This window comes from Vipera ursinii (assembly GCF_947247035.1).
Source record: "Vipera ursinii genome assembly, chromosome: 1".
NCBI lineage: Eukaryota > Metazoa > Chordata > Lepidosauria > Squamata > Viperidae > Vipera > Vipera ursinii.
This window is the reverse complement of record NC_139512.1, coordinates 67,155,410-67,172,772: the sequence shown is the minus strand read 5'-3', so window position 1 is coordinate 67,172,772 and position 17,363 is coordinate 67,155,410. Positions and strand designations below refer to the sequence as shown.

The 17,363-nt window shown below is 41.3% G+C and overlaps 1 protein-coding gene across 2 annotated transcripts in view; it reads right to left on the bottom strand.

The window, feature by feature from the left end:
* The window catches only part of MAPKBP1 (mitogen-activated protein kinase binding protein 1), a 151,921-nt gene extending 134,558 nt beyond the window's left edge, over positions 1–17,363 (bottom strand). For both annotated transcript variants that reach the window (XM_083365781.1, XM_083365782.1), the window contains exons 1-2: positions 16,490–17,363; positions 15,480–15,796 (exon numbers count right to left, since the gene is read on the bottom strand). In XM_083365781.1, coding sequence (XP_083221907.1) covers positions 15,480–15,596 — 117 coding nt within the window. In that variant the 5' untranslated portion in view covers positions 15,597–15,796; positions 16,490–17,363. The remainder of the gene's footprint in view (positions 1–15,479; positions 15,797–16,489) is intronic.

Below are 17,363 nucleotides of genomic sequence, written 5' to 3'. Positions count from 1 at the left end.
GAAAGATCGGCCAGGCTTGGCACTTTAAGTACCATCAACAGGTAAAAAAGCAATTCCACAAAAACGTGTTAAGAAATAAGAATCAGAATAGCTTTCCCCTGGTAGTACTAGGAGCTGCTTGACTGAGTAAACTCCAAGTAAGTTAAAGCACCTAAAAAAAACATGCTCACATCTAAATTCTCTTTCAGGTGAAAGAAAGAAAGAAAGAAAGAAAGAAAGAAAGAAAGAAAGAAAGAAAGAAAGAAAGAAAGAAAGAAAGAAGGAAGGAAGGAAGGAAGGAAGGAAGGAAGGAAGGAAGGAAGGAAGGAAGGAAGGAAGGAAGAAAGAAAGAAAGAAAGAAAGAAAGAAAGAAAGAAAGAAAGAAAGAAAGAAAGAAAGACCAAGTAGGCCAAGTGCTTTAATAATGACTTTGGAGTTTACAGTCTCAAGATGGAGACTGAGAATTAGTAATAACAATGTAGTAATATGTAATTAGTAATACTAATAAAATGCACTAGTAATAATGCTGCCGGTCTCATATTAAACCTAGCAGCCTATACTTAAGTTAGTATTTATTTATTTAGTCATTCATCAGTGAGATTCCTATGCCACTCATCTCACCTAAATGACTCTGGGCAGTTTACAATGAAATATGTCACACAATATGAAAGCATAAATAAGAACAAAATTAAAAAAAAACAGAATTAAGTATTAAGCTATATACTCAGGCTGCAATTAGATTATATGTGTAAGCCAGGGCCATGATCTTGAACATGATAAATTTTTTAGACTTACAGTACTTGATTAGAGAAAAACCATACCTATGTAATTAAAAAACCCTTATAGACTTTTTGCGTGAAATGGAAAAACTGCATTTTTGGTTTTGATGATTAGAAAAAAAAATGGAGAACAGAAGTAAGTGAGCTTTTATTGTAATCCTAGAGCAGCAGCCGTCCACCTTTCTTGCTCCATGGACTGGCAGCAAAGGTGGTGGGGGGGAGGGGATCATTTTGCATGTATTTATTTTATTTTAATTCCATTTATATCCCGCCCTTCTCCGAAGACTCAGGGCGGCTTACAAGCTTAGCAGTAGCCTTCATTCTATGTATATGCCTGCTTATTAGGGCTTTTACACACCCCCAAGCGGCATTATTACAAAGTCAGCTTAATTGCCCCCAACAATCTGGGTCCTCATTTTACCTACCTCGGAAGGATGGAAGGCTGAGTCAACCTTGAGCCTGGTGGGACTCGAACCTGCACTAATTGCAGGCAGCTGGTGTTACTTAAGGAGGCATTAGCCCACTGCTCCACCAAGGCTCTTAGCTCTTATGTGCAACCTACCTCCCACACATGTGCAAATGAAGCCTTGGGCGCTGGCCCACGCTTTGCACGCTTTCCAATGGACCACAGACCAGTACTGGTCTGCATCCTGGGGGCCGAATCAGAGTTAATACTGTAATCATACTGATATTTGCTACAGAAGAAATCAGAAGCTTCTTTCTATTTCTTTTGGTTCTCTTTTTCTAGACTTTTTTTTTCTTCCATCCTTTCCTTCTTTGCTGGTTTTACTCTTTATTATTTGGGTTAGTTTTTATATTCTCTGTAAAACTTTTAATAACATGTGTGTAAACAGTTTTACTGTTGTGTAGATATTTATTTTAATGTATCCGCACAAATCTAATTTCATCCCAATTGATTTTGGTGAGCCAATTTTAAGGAAGGCACCACATTTGTGTCAGAATGCTTCAGCGGCAGACAATAGTCCAGAAGAGCAAGAACAAGTCTTTTTGTTTAATCCTGGCTCCTAAATTCATTTGATAAAATCCTTTCTTAAATTCAAAATTTTAAATCAGAAGAAATTGGAAATCCACAATAAATTATAAAATATCAGAAGAGAAATGCTTTCCTGCTGTCTTTTGACACACACCAACTGTTTCTTCCCTAGACCCCTGAATGTACATAAGGTCCATTTCAGCATCTAACTGACAGAAAAGACAAAAGAGATTAATCAGCAAGAGATTATCCCTACCCCCTTCTATTACAGAAGAAATATGGAAGATAAGATCCAGACTGAAAAGCAGTTTTGAGGATTTAGGAAACACACGGTTAGTTTAGTGAATACTGTCCGCTTCTGCCCTATATAAATCTGTTGACCTTGAAGATTTATTAGGACACTAGCCATGTTCATAATGGACTAATTTTAAATAACCTACGGTACTTGTTATTGCATGTAGGTCATTTGTTCCATTCTGCTAGGGCGGGTAATTATTCAAACCAGGAAATAATTTGTTCAACATATGGTCTAAACTAAGGATCCTAGTGTCTTTCTCCATTTATGAGCTAGAATGAAAAAATCAGTTTGTTCTTGATTTCTGAGTTCAGATTTATAAAAGGATCAGGAAACCAGGATTCCTAGTTTCTACCCTCCAGATACAATTTAGTTAGATGCCATTATAGAAAGAGCTAACTATGATGAAAGAGGCTGTGTGCACCAGCACGCTTGGCATTCAAGTCAACCAGAATATTCTAAAAACTTGGTTTATAGTTTATGGCAAATGCAGCCACTTTTTCCTGTAATAGATTCTACCCACAAGAAGTTTTGGTATGAATCTTAAATTTGACATTTTTCTGTACTTGCAAAATGACATAAATATCAAGAGTACTTTATATAGCATGCTTCCAATTAATATATTTTTTAAGATAATGGGGGGGAATTGCAATCAGAGAGTTGTGCACCTGCTAGCTTGCACTTTGTTTTAAATGTAGCCAGATGTTTCTTACCAGTGTTATAAGAAGAGATATATTCATGATGTGCAATGAGAGAGGAGGTAAGCTATATTATTATTTTCTAAAGATATCAAAAAGGTGACCTAATGCATGAGGAGAGAGAGTAGATGTTGGTCTTCATTAAGAACAAGGTGAGATTCATAGGTATCTATCTATATAACACTAAAACTCTTGTTCTTTAACCTTTGACTGGCCAAAATGGTACATCATAGAGCAACAGTTTGTGAGCTAAAGTACCTCTAATTGGCTAATTTACATAATGTGTCCAAAATCCAAAAACAGTTGGTGTTTGACTGTGATACACAGTTCACCTTGGGCTTTGTTTCAAGGCAGCTACATCTCTGAATGTATTCCTAGTTTTCCAGTGAAAGCATTAGAAGAGCATTAGAAGTTCTTGATGGCACTGGGGAATCTAGCAAGGAAATATCTCTGAAAGGATGACCCAATTGGTTATGGGTTGTCTAGTAATTTCTGTTGAGCAAGTACTTAAACTGATTATGTTTGTTTCAATCAGAAGTAGTATTTAGTATTTATTAAATTTTTATACCGCCCTTCTCCCGAAGGACTCAGGGCGGTGTACAGGGCAATAAATATTAAAAACGAAATACAAAAGTTAAAAAACAATTAAATATTATGCCCAATATAAACAGTAGTTAAAAACCATATTTAAAACCCCAACCCTTAACCCATCAAACCAGGCCGGATTGCTCAAATAAATAAGTTTTTAGATCCCGCCGGAAGGAGCGAAGGTCAGGGGCCATCCGGAGCTCAACCGGCAGGCGGTTCCACAGGTCTGGCGCACCCACAAAGAACGCCCTCTGCAGTAATGCAGTATCAACTGTCGAGAAATGAACTTCACCTTCCGAATAGTTGTATGTGGCAAAAGAGATGCACATTTCTGAGTTGCAATGAAAAATGTCCAAAATATTATTGTTTAGTATTCAAATCATGGTGCATTGGTGCTATAACCATATCCTCTGAGACTACTATAATTTGAGGGAGGGGCTTTATTTCATAATGGCTGTAACATTTAAAAGAAAAAAAATGCACCAAACTCATAGAAAGTTGTGTAATTTCTTCGTCTGATAAAACATAGAACTACCGTACATATGGGCCTTAAAAAATATAGTTTTTATTTAGCTTACTCCAGGTAGCAGAGGTTTAAAAAGTAATTTCCCGTTATTTGAAGGCTTTGGTATTTTTTTATGCAGATAGCATTTATGTTCTTACAATGGTTATGGCCTGGAAGCTTTTTGATCCGCTATCTCAGTCATTCGATTATGGCCTCTTCCATGCTACTTAATTTCACCAAGTTTGCTTCCCCAAGACTCCGATTGATCCCCAGTCCAATCCACGTTCAATAGGCCCTTTGGATCTATTATATGCAATCCTCCCCCAAAAAATCAAAGTTTGCTTAGAGCAATGTTTATAAACCTTGGCAATTTTAAGACGTGAGGACTTCAATTCCCAGAATTCCCCAGCTTGCTTTGTTGGCTAGGGAATTTTGGAAGTTGAAATCCATGCATGTTAAGAGTTGAACATCCACGCTCATCCCTGAACATAAGAGAATAAATTACTTGGCTGTATGTATTTGTTTTTCAAAACTATAATTCCAGCATATTGTATTGTTTCTATTGTTGTCTATATACATTATAACTATGTCCAGGTTTGCTTTTCATGCTTATTGGGAAGGTAAACTTTTCATTTTGATATATGTATTGGTCACTGATGCATGGTGTGTATACTTTATGGCAGAAAAACAGGGAAAGTCGATATTTGGATGAAATACTGTCAGGGAGTCAAAATGCTATCCAGAATTCTTTTATGCCATAAACAACTGATGCAAGGTTATGCACATATTATGTAAGGGGATGTGGAATAGCTCACAATTGTAATAAGTCATAACTTGGTTAGTCATGGTTTCAGGAACTGGCTGAGAGATGAGTTGGAACCAGATATTCATTCAAAACTATTCCAGTATGGTTTTGCACAAGTCTAAATTCACACATATGTCACCTCTCTTGTGGAAACTTCATTAGTTGCCGAGTTGTTTCTAGATGTTGGCTATCATCTTTAAAGTCTTGGGTGGCTTATAACCAGGTTATTTCTTTTCCCCAGTTACATCTATCCGACCCACTAGATCATGGAGGGAGGATATGTTATGAGTCCCCCCTCCATTAAGGAGGTACATCTACTCGACCAAGAAGAGATTTTTTCTGTGGTCTCAGTGGAACATTATCCCTACAGATAAGAATGGCCCCTACCTTGTCACACTTTCAAAAGGCCCTCAAGATATGGTTTTGTCAGCAAGCCTTAGGATCCCAAGCTGATACGGAGCCCATCAAGTGTTTTGTCTGAATGCTGCCATAAGGAGTGGGTGGGAGTATATTGGGTTTTGTATTTGGGATCTTATCTTTGTCAACTGGAGTCACCAGGAGTTGGGCAGCTATATAAATATCCTTAACAAACAAGATATTGCCCTATGCTATAAATTATGATTTACAAACCTCAAAGGCCAAAATCAAAGAAATCAGATTATTGCTTAGTCAATGTGTGAATATATACAGACATATGTGCACATCTTCATATGAAAGATATGACTATGATAGGAGATAATCATTTGAGCAAAAGCAGTTCCTACATCATACAGGTCTCTAGGAATTTAATATTTTTGTGTAATTTTGTAAATAAAAATTACCAAGTAGCTGCATTTAGCTACTTAGGACTCAGAAGACCTTCACTTCCATTAAATAATGATAATTTGACAGAACCAATCATTATTTGCACAGGTAGCCTGCACATTGCAAGCCTGTCCTAAGAAAAGGCTAGTAAATGCATATTTTAGCCTGCCAGCTCTGAAATCCAAAAACAGAATAAGTACTTACAATGTTTACATGAATCCATCTTCTCACAGTTGCTTTTGGATTGGGTGGTAAGATTTGCTAGCCTGTTTTGCATAACAAAATTGAGAGCCAGATTGGTGTAGTGGTTAAAATGCTGGACTGGAAACCATTAGTTCTGGTCTTTTCTTAGGTATGAAAACCAGCTAGGTGAATTTGGGCCAGTCATTCTCTCAGACCAACCCACCTAATATGGTTGTTCTTGGTTCATTCAAGACCACAATGCTTTAGACCAGTGATGGCGAACCGTTTAGACACCAAGTGTCCAAAAACCGCCCTGCCCCCCACCCTGCCCGCCCACAGGGCCACCTATTGCCTCCATGGCCTGCAGGCGGCCCTGCAGCATCATGGCAGCCACGCCCTCTGCCCATGCCCCACAGCATCATCTGTGCATGACGGGGCGCAAGGGCAAAATCTTGTCCATGCTGCCCAGCTGCCATGTCCTTGGCTGCGCTGCTCCGCGCAGGCCATGCCCGGGAGCAACTCTCCTCCGGGAGGGGGCTGCTGGTGAGGAGGGGGCTGCAGGGGAAGGCAGGACTGGGGTGAGGGCTCTGCATGCCACCTCTGGAACGCGTGCCATAGGTTCGCCAGCACTACTTTAGACCATAATGCCACACCTAGAACACCTCAAACTACTTTAACATAGTCTGACCAGCATACTCCACAGGGGAAACAGAATGTTCTGGAGTTCAGAATGTTCTGCTCTTGAAACTCCTGAATCGTGTATATTCTTGCTTTTAAGTAAATCAGAGTAAGTGAAACAAAGCAAGGTGGATCCTTGAACACTGTTAAATTTCTGCCATGTTTGCAAGTGAAAATTAAGGGCTAATTTGTTTTAACTCATGATTACTATATTGAAAATTATTCACCATTTTTACCCTCTTTTTAATGCTGTAGCCCTTCCAAGGGCTTTCCTATAATCTTTTTGAACTCAATCCATCCGCTTTATCTGACTTCTTCCCCTTCTGCTTCTCCCTCAACCTTGCCACACATAGCTGTTTTCTTCATGTTCCATCCATTCATATTGCCAGCGAAAATATCAGTTAGTAATTTGTGTAATCCAACTTTAGTTAATATTCAAATATTTCCCCTCAAATAAGCTTTGGAGCACAGACTAATATTCTTTGCTGTTTGTAAGCATCAGACTACTTAAAGGTCCTTTCTGCAAAAGAGAAAATATAAGTGGTCCCAGGATGCTATTTATCTCCATAACAGGTCAATTTATATGTTAAATACTTGAATGGTATACTGTCAAGGACTTGAAAAGCCCATACCTCGGAAACTTGACATATACAGCATTTAAGTAAAATAAATCTATTCTTGTAGGCCTGCACAAAGGTAATTTGATGCTTCTCTAAGCAAGCCATTCCTTCAGGAAGCACTCATAATGCTGCTTTTTGGGCAGCATTTGAGGTGGGGAGGGATGAGGGGAGCTACGGGTTTAAAGCTTGAAATGGAGCCTTGTAAATTAATGCAGTAGATGCTCCAATTCCTTGCTTGGCAAGGTGTTGCTTTGTCTTTTCATCTCTAACCGTAATCGGGCTCATAATACTTATTGCAAGACCGTCTGGGAGTTAGAATAATGGACTTTAGTGTGGGAAATGCAAGTGCTAGGTAAGCCATAAACTCAGCCTACATTTATCTGCCATTGCTATTGGGTGAAAATAAAAATCAATGGCGTGATTTTCAGCTTTTTAAAAGACTGCTAAGCGTGCACAGTACACACTGCACCTCAGACTTTAAAAGTGAAAGCTATAAAACCTCTACATGAAAAGTAGCTTTCCAAAAACTAGGGATAATCCCAAACAGAAGATGCATGCATCCTTTACAAAGTCCCATTTATTTATTTTTAAAAAAATGAAAATAAGGACCTCCCTTGGCCTACAGTTTAATACCAAGATTCCAGGATTTGTCTGTTATCCTATGCATGTGCACATGTATACCTATATGTATATGTAGAAACTCTTTTACAATAGCCAGCAAAGATCTCATTTGAGGCATATATAATTTTGATACATTATGCAAAGACCTGGCTCTCTGGAGAAGTCTATAATTCTGGGAAAAGTGGAAGAAAAGAGAGAAAGACAAGTTGCAAGTTGGATGGATTCAATTATAGTGGCGATGGAAGATCTAAAGGACCTTGCTGAGAAAAGATCATCCTGGAGCAAATCTATGGAATAGCAACATTATGGAACATAACCAACCAATGAAGCTAGCAGAGAAGAATTTAGCCTAGACAGCTTATGACACTAAGCTAACAAGGGATGGAAGCAAAACAGCATTTTAATGCTGCACACAAATCATTTGATCATTTCTACTCTAACATTAACACGCACACTATTTTTTTGGGGGGGGGGAATTACGGAGAGGACACAGTAAGGCAGTATTAAATACAGTTACCCTGTCATCAGCATACAGTCCTCCAAACACAAGTTTGGTGAAAGAACCTGAATATAATTACAATGAGTTCCATGCCTGGAGTTCTGAAATTTCTTATACCAGCATATTATTTTCTGTGTCTTGTGGCAAAATTAGAACTAACAGTTCTAATTGCTCTGTGAATGTTAATTATTCCACATTCCCTTAAGAAAATGCGTGCCCTTTATGAGTGATCCCTGTCTCTCTTAGCTCCAATTTCTTTCTTCACAACTTACTCAATCTCACTGTGTTAAAATAACAATTAGCTGTTTGACACCACCTGCATATGAAAGTTGCCCCATTGGATTTCAAATGGTGTTCCTGTAGTGTCTTCACACTTCGATCACCACCACCACCACCAACCCTCACCCCACCCAACTTTACCTGTTAGTGACATCAGTTGCAAATTCTTCCCTTTGAGATTCAAAGGGAATTGAAATTCTTTGATGTGTGCATACTTGTACTGCTTTGATCGACCTTCTATATAAGATTATTAGATGCAGCTTATTTATGGACACTTACAATGAAATATCATCTTTTACTGAAATGTTATGCAAAACTTTATACATAATACATTGATATAAGCAAGAAAAGTCCTCTTGTATAAAATTTGACATTATTCCACATTTTACTCATATTTTTCCTTCTCTCCACTCTATTAAGTAAACCAAGAAAAAACTTGAACACCCACCACTCCCACCACTCCCACCCAATTATATCAAAAGGACCTTGGCTACTTAAGATCTGTGTAACCTTGAAGCTCTTGCTGTGGGTTCTTTGGTGCAATTGACTCAATATAATCTGAGCAGACCTTGGTGCTTTCTGAGCTTGGTTGTTTTCTTACAGACATTTCACTACCCAAAGCAGGTCTGCAAGAAATTCTGCAAGAAAACAAGCAAGCTCCCAGGGCACCAAGGACGCCTCATTTCCACCTGGAGCTACAAATATTCTCCTTTACTGGTATCAATATAACTTGCTAGCGTTGAAAATAAATTATCGTTTGAATCCTTTCCAGTTATTGGTGAGTTTTCCACCACATTCTAGCACAGTTGGAAAGACATGAAGCTCTAGTATTTGATGATTCACCTGAGGGTGACAGCCCCAGTTTCCTCCAAGAAAACAGGGACCTTTATTCATTTATTCAACCCAAGACTCTGTAATGTGCAGAAAACATAATCGTAAGGACAGAAGGAAGAACCTCTACCAAGACAATGGGGAAATAAAATAAATCTGAATCTGGGGCACATTCCAAGCAAATGGCTCAGATAAGAAAGACCCTGCTTATTCTCATGATAATAAAGGGAGAAAAAAGAAGTATTTCAGCCATGGAAGATTCTGTTATTGTAGCCATACAATAAAAGTAAGCACTAGCATTTATGACTTGGTTTCCTAATCCTAGTACCTTGACATCCCATAGTACTTCTTTACTAAGATGGTATAGCGGGTGTCCTTGTTGCGTGCTTAGGTATTGGCAAGCTTTACATTTATGAGTGAGCTGCTGTGTATATAATTGCCTGAAGAGTTCTTAGGAAAGTTACCCATGGCTACCACATTTTGAACTCCAAAGAAATGTATAGATGGAAATATCAACAAGGTTGCTGGATGGAGTGACAAAATATTGCAAGATTCTTTTTCTTTTTAATTCTGGTAGATAACTCTGCTTGTGTGAGAAATAAAATACTGTGAAGTTAAAGTTCACCACATCTATGAAATAAGAAAATATGGAATTTCACTTAGTTAAATGACAGACTATTACCACCTCCCTCATTGTTTTTTACACCAATATGTTCACCAGCAGAATAAAATGTATTTCTTCTGCCTGCTTAAAAATATAGTAATTCAGAAAAAAAAACACCGTATGGACCAGCCATGCTGGCTCAGGAATTCTGGGAGTTGAAGTCCACAAGTCATAAAAGAGCCAAGGTTGCCTACCCTTGGACTAGGCCAGGGGTCGGCAACCTGAAAAAGGAAAAGAGCCACCGGGAACTGGTTCCATCACACATAAAAAAAAGTGGGAGCCGCGTGCGTGCGTCCATGCACGTACATGTGCAAAAAACATTTTGCGCATGCGCAAAACGTTTTTTCTTGCGCTTGCACGGATGCGCACGGTTGCCATTTTTTTAAATGTGTGATGGAACCGGTTCCCGGTTGCGGGACGGCAATGGCCCGTTTGCAGAGCTACCGCCTTCGGCAGCCTGCAAACGTGCCGCGACAGCTTTCCCAAAGAACAGCGCCACTGCCCTTTCGCGCAGAGGTGCGCACGCACCTCCGCTCGTTCGGAGAGGTGCGCGCGCACCTCTCGGAATGGGCAGCGGCGCTGCTTGTTGGGAAAGCTGCCGCGGCCCGTTTGCAGAGCTGCCACTTTCGGCAGCCTGCAAACGTGCCGTGGCAGCTTTCCCAAAGAGCGGCGCCCCTGCCCGTTCGCGTGGAGGTGCGCACGCACCTCTCCAAAGGTTTGGGGAGGTGCGCGCGCACCTCCGCCCATTTGGGGAGGTGCGCGCACACCTCTCCAAACGGGCGGTGCCACTCTCCATTTGGAGAAGTGCGTGCGCACCACTGCCCGTTCGAAGAGGTGCGCGTGCACCGGGCGGCTGGGAGCTGCAGGAGACAGCTCAAAGAGCCGCATGCGGCTCCGGAGCCGCGGGTTGCCGACCCGTGGACTAGGCCCATGATGACATTTATCTTTCAACTGCAAAGAAATAGTCAAAAGATTCTACCAGTTCCCTCAAGTCTGAAGTGTCCTGACCTCTCCAGGACACTTACCTTATCCAGCTGCAATTACAGATCAGATTACAAACAGGCCCAGAAGGGGAACTGGATATACAGTAAGGGCTTCAGGCCCAATCAAAAGACTTGAAATACAGTAATAGCTTCAAAAACACATTTTGTTTTCTTGAGTTTGTGGAGAAGGAACCCTTGCTTGTTTACACTTAGACAGTCTTCTCTTTAAAACAGTATTCTAAAACCTGTACCTACCAAAAGCTGCCTGTTCCTCCAAAGAGCCATGCTTGTTGGGAACTATCAAAGCTGATATTCTTACACAGCACCAGGCTGGAAAGGGCCATGTTACAGCTTAAAAAGTTGAGACTTCATAGAATTGGCTTTCCAAGCCACTGAGATACTTTCAGGAGATTGACTTACTCTGATCAAAAACAGCTTTTCAGACGCTTTTTAACTAGCCCAGGGGTAGGCAACCTTGGCTCTTTTATGACTCGTGGACTTCAACTCCCAGAATTCCTGAGCCAGCCTGGCTCAGGAATTCTGGGAGTTGAAGTCCACGAGTCATAAAAGAGCCAAGGTTGCCTACCCCTGAACTAGCCTGAAAGGGTTTATTTCAATTAACACTAGTTTCTTGCAGTTTAATCATACAGAAGTCACTGTAGTCATTAAACAATCCAGTTTCAGCTAAATTCAGAAGTGCAATCCCAGTTCATTTCGCTTCTTAGGATTACAGGATTGTACTGGCGAAGGTAGCCAGCTGGCCTCAGCGTTACACTTTATCTTCCTTTTCTGCCTCCCTCAGGCCTGCCAACAGGTTTCTCAAAAAAAAATCTTTGGACAAAAAAAAGGACCACATCGACTGGGAAGTTTGCCACTGCAGACCCAGTCATTAATTAGAAAGCAGCTCAGCCCCTTTTCTAAACAAAAAGACACAGCACTTGGACACCAAGAAACAATACACACAGAGAAAAAGCTGTTGCCAAGCCTAACCCAGGATAACTTGAAATCAATCAAATCTGAAAATATTTTTTCAAGCCACATCTTTTTTTCTAAAACCAAAGCTATATGCTGGCTGGCCTTTCTTTTTTTTCTGATAAAGATACAATCATTTAATTCACATCCTGAACAAATCTGAGAAAAAAAATTGATTGAAGAAAAACCATTTTTTGATTTTAGAAAAACCACTTTTTCCCCCACCAGGGTTATAAAATGAACACTGCATCTTGAACGGGACAAATCAAATTATTAACTTTGTGTGTAGAAACCAACTATATTTATTTGAACCATCTTTTCATCATATTGGTATTTTATTAGCTACATGTGGAGCAGATTATGAAAAACGTTGTTTATAGCACTTGGGCATATAATAGTGCATAAGACACACATATGTTTCCAAACCTGTTTCTCATTGCCAATACAAATAGTTTTCTACATCCTTCAGTATGGGGACACTGTGATGGTTGTAACTGCAATCACTTGTTATATGTTACTTTTTTCAGCACCATTGTAACTTGAAATGGTTACTAAATGAATGGTCATAAGTCGAGGACTACCTGTATTTTAGTACATTATGGTAAGATAGCCTTTAACAAGTCACAGTTACCTGTTGGTGGCAGGTATTATTAGAAAGGGCCAAGTGACCAACAGCAATAGCAATAGCACTTAGACTTATATACCTCTTCACAGTGCTTTACAGCCCTCTCTAAGCGGTTTGCAGAGTCAGCATAATGTCCCCAACAATCTGGCTCATTTTACCAACCTTGGAAGGATGGAAGGCTGAGTCAACCTTGAGCAGGTGAGACTCGAACTGCCAAACTGCTGGCAGCTGGCAGTCAGCAGAAGTAGCCTGCAGTACTGCATTTTAACCACTGCGCCACCAGGGGAGTTAGCTGCTAGGGAAGAAAGGCACTGATTTCCTCAAGGACTCCAATCCCCACAATGTAGCTCTGTCTACCTCTTATACCAGGGCTTTTCAACCAGTGATATGGGTACCACCTGTGGTACATTGGCACCTGGCAGGTGGTACGCGACCATCCTAGAAATGTGGCAGCGGGGGAGGGGAATGAGCTGTACCGGTGGCAGCACCACACAAGCCTGAGTGAGAGATGGCTGGAGCTGCAGGGCTGTCAGGGCTCAGCGAAAGTGCCAGGATCAGCGCCAGGCTCCAGCTGGAGCTCGGCACTGATCCTGATGCTTCTGTTGAGCCCAGAAGAAGCACCGATCAGCTGGAATGTTGCAGCATCTCCAGGGTCTTGTGATTTACATTCAGATGCTTGGCAACTGATTCATATTTATGACGGTCAGTGTCCCAGGATCATGTGAAGTGACCAAAACCTGCTGCAACCACCCAGCAGAGGGGGGGTAATAAAAACCAAATACCCCACCCCCGCTGCCAATCCTCAACAGAAATGCTCACAATGAAAACCTCGGACAGGAGGAAGAGCGCCACCGGACAGGCAGGCAGGTGTCTTGCTCGGCTGTGGCTTGGGGGGACTTTTTTCAGTGCCATTGTAACTTCGAACAGTCACTAAGCGAACTGTTGTAAGTCGAGGACTACCTGTACTTTATCACTTTTTTTCCTTTTTTTTTTTGGTCATCAAGTTCTTGACACCTTGCTAGGTGACTGGTGGTACTTGGATGCTGCCATATCCTAAAAGTGGTACAATGGGTGAAAAGGTTGAATAGCCCTATCTTATACTACTCATTTACAAAACAGACAATGGGAGATGGATGCTGATTTAACTATCATATGTTGAAGACTATTTCCCCAATGAATATATATAATACTCTCCTACACAGTCTTAAATTCCACCATGTCTTAGTCACACAAACATAAGGATATTGCAAAATGCAAAAAAAAAAATCATCTCAATTTTACCATTCCAGACATCAAACAAGAAAAATTAACTTGGATGTTTCACATGCATCCGTGTATTCATTTGGTTCCCCTTTTCCAGGAAGAAAATTAGACTCGTGTCATTTGAATTCTACTTAACATGTTTTCATTCTTTCATTAATGCTCCTTTTATCCTGCTAGCCCAAGGAAGACATATCTAAAATCAAGAGGAACAAACAATTCACTTCACCCTAGAATAGGACAAAAACCTATGGAATTAATTTGAAAAGGTCATACCTCAAAAAAGACAGCATTTTTTAAAAAACCAAGGCTTTGCAAGGACATGGGCATGGTAAACAAAGTTCAGCTACTTTTCATTTCTGTAGAGACCTATGTTGAAAGCTGAGCCTTAATCTCTAGCAATTCACATTCTACAGCTGCACACCCATTCACACCTTTCTACATCACCTCTGATACTGCAATGGCTTTTGGAGAGGAAAAAAAGGTCCTCCCTCCCCCCCCCAAAAAAAAAAAATCTGGAAAACATAGTAACATGAGTATGGAAAAAGAAAGGTCAACCTGCAAAAACCAAGTCCTCTTTCTCATGCTTCTATTTCATACTCTCCCATTTGCGGGACTTAAATGTTCATCGTGCCCAGAATTACAAGAACAGTACCAATCTTCTGGAGTGAACCCTATCTCACCTAGTGAGGTTTTTCCACGTTTCCTCACAGGATCAAATTCAGCTATTATCACATGCTTTAAAGCAGGGGTAGGCAACCTTGGCTCTTTTATGACTCATAGACTTCACGAGTCATAAGAGAGCCAAGGTTGCCTACCCCTGCTTTAAACAAACCCTCAGGAGTAATTACTTAGAATTATGTGCAATTATGTCTAATTTCTGGATACAAAAATGGATGTATTTGCTATTTTTTTCTGCAAAGGCATTTGATTGGGCAATGGCTGAGCTCTCAGTTAAGCAGGCCTCCAGACTCCAAACTAATGGTTACTCAAAGTATGGTCAAGCTGTCTTCCCTTGTATAGAGTACACAAATTAAATATTATCTCCAAAAGGGAGAACAAAATAATGGTTGTCTCTCTCTATCGTATTTTCAGATCAATAAGAAAAAGCCAAAGAAGAGGGAGGAATCTTTGGCAAAAGTCCATTCTTTGAATAATGCCCCCCCAAAAGGAGGAATTCATTCAACTCCAATTTAAAGGAAGCATTGCCATAATGTTTAGTTCCTTTTAAGCCCAGCTAAAATGAAGCTGTCATGTGTCAAATAACGAAACAGTATTAGGCATCTATCAGACACCTGTTGCTCCTCAGAAGCAATTCCAAAACCACAAGATGTACAAATTAAAATTTTGCTGAACCAAGCAGACACTTGGTGCTCATTTCTGCATGGAAGAAGCACAAAACTTTTGATGGCTCTTATAGGAATCCATACTGTGTCTGTTGTTTGGTTTTAATGGTTTTGTTACTGTTTTATTGGTTGCAACCCATAATCCATTGGGAACAGGGCAACTTCCAATTTCTAAAAAAATTAAATTCAGCCCTTTTTTGAATGTGGTCACATTTTTGAACATCCTCTTGCTTGCTTCTACTACTTCTAGCCCAACATCCCCCTCCCCTGCAGTATCGCCTGGCTTTAGTAAGCCAACCTGTAGATACCTTCAAAACAGCAAATGGGGACTTTCACATCTGCATTATACACCCAGTTCAAGAAGGCAGGTATGACAACTTCTGCTATCATCTTCACCACCCCAACTACAACACACCGCAAACCCTTCTGAAGAATAATACAAAAGAGACAAGGCCCAATTGCCAAACTTGCCTTAGTGCTGATATCTTCCCGCTTGGTCCCTGGTTTGCTTCTTCTCAATTTTATAGAGGGAGACCGAAGTAAATTTTTTATTCTGCTCGTTATTGTGGAGCCTTCAACCGACATCATAACCTTAGTGGGGAGGTAATACAGTCCCCGCTCAAATGCCTTCCCCAAAGAAGTTCAGGACAGCTTGATTTCACATCACTTTCGGGAGACTCCAGACCTTCTTCTTTCACTTCATCATAAGGCTTCCACTCCTGGACACATCAGCTCTGCAATATGGCTATGCAGAGTTCTTCTTAGGTTAGTTCAAGATCAATATAGACCTTTGAGAAATGAAGTGGGGGGGAGAAAGAGAACTAAGGTAAAATAATATAATCTTACAGGCATCTTATTCAGAATTCATGTAAAGTCACCACCATTCCCACATTGCCTACAGTTTACAAAACGTGGCTGTTTTAAAAATGGATGTGTGCATGTGACTGTAATACAAAGATCAAAATTTGAAGACAAGCCACGGCTTTGCAGGTGAGGGACAATTGCTCCTAACAACTGAATGGGTATGTTCAGACACTGAACCACAAATAAATCAACCACATTTCACTAAGTATGTGGTCCAAATCCAACTTAATCTAATCTTAATCTATAATTCAAAGCCATGCAAATGTAGAAAATTGAATTCCTTAATTCCTGATGTAGTTTATTATAGATCTTTATAAAGGTAGCTTAATAAGTCAAACCATAATACTTGGCCCCGGGAATCCTTATTTTAGAGATGAATGCTTTGCAAATTTCCAAGGAAATTCCTCCATGCTACTCTGCGTGGAGTCACAACTCACTGTTGTTGCAAATGCTTAAGGTTACCCTTTTAAGAAACAGAAATCAGATACCTAAGCCAAGTAAACCAAAATAATACCATTGGCAATTAGATCAACTCATGGGCTTTGAGCTCAGCTTTCAATACAAGTGGGCATTTTTCAAGCCTAAAGACGATTTACTATTTCAAACACTTCACTTACGCATTAAAAAAAAGAGAACCACGACCATCCAAGAACATCAGGCTTCAACCCACAAAACCATGAATGACTGCGAAGTCAGTCAAGGAATTCGACGGAGATTTCCGAACCAGAAGTTTGCGTAAAAACCTCTCTCCCATCCGCGAAGGCGAGAAACGCACAAAGGCAGGTCGAATAGAGTCACGCAGAAGCCGTTCCAGCTTTTTCAGGCCAACAATAGGATGACGAGGATGGAGAAATCGGCGACTAATTCAGTCAGACCCCCCATTCGCTTGCCCTAAAACCACGAAACGCAGCTTCTCGCTTTCAAAGAAGCCCCCTCCAACCTTGGTTACCTTGGAAAAGAGGCAACGGCGCTCCGGAGCGGAAGCGTAAAAAAAAAAAAGCCCTCTTTCTCCCCCACCCACCCCCAGTTCTCGTCCATGCAGCCGGGTTTCGTCCTTTCACCGGCCAGGGTCGCATTCAAAAGCGCCCTCGCCTTCCCGGCGCTGCCGCCTTTCTTCTCTCCCCGGCTCGGCGGAGCTTTGCGGGCTCGCCAAACACGGGCGAGCGGGGGGCTACCGGGGAAGCTCCTCTAGAGGCTCCGGCGCCGGGGAAGCGAAGGCGAAGGGTAGGTGGGTGGGAGGGAGAAAAGGGCTGCCTTCCCGCTTCGAGGCTGCTCGCTTGCAGCCAGTCCTCGCTCCTTCACGCCCGCTGACAGCAACGGCTTGGCCAAGCCGCCGGATCCCCCGTGCCGGGAAGGCTGCCAGCCCGATCCCCGCCTCCCCGCCGAGCCCGGGCTCCGATCCTTCGGCTCGTCCCTCTCCTTGGGCTCCTCCTCCGCCGCCTCTTCGCTCAGCTGTTTCTTCTGGGCAAGTCCCAAGCTGGCGACCCCTCT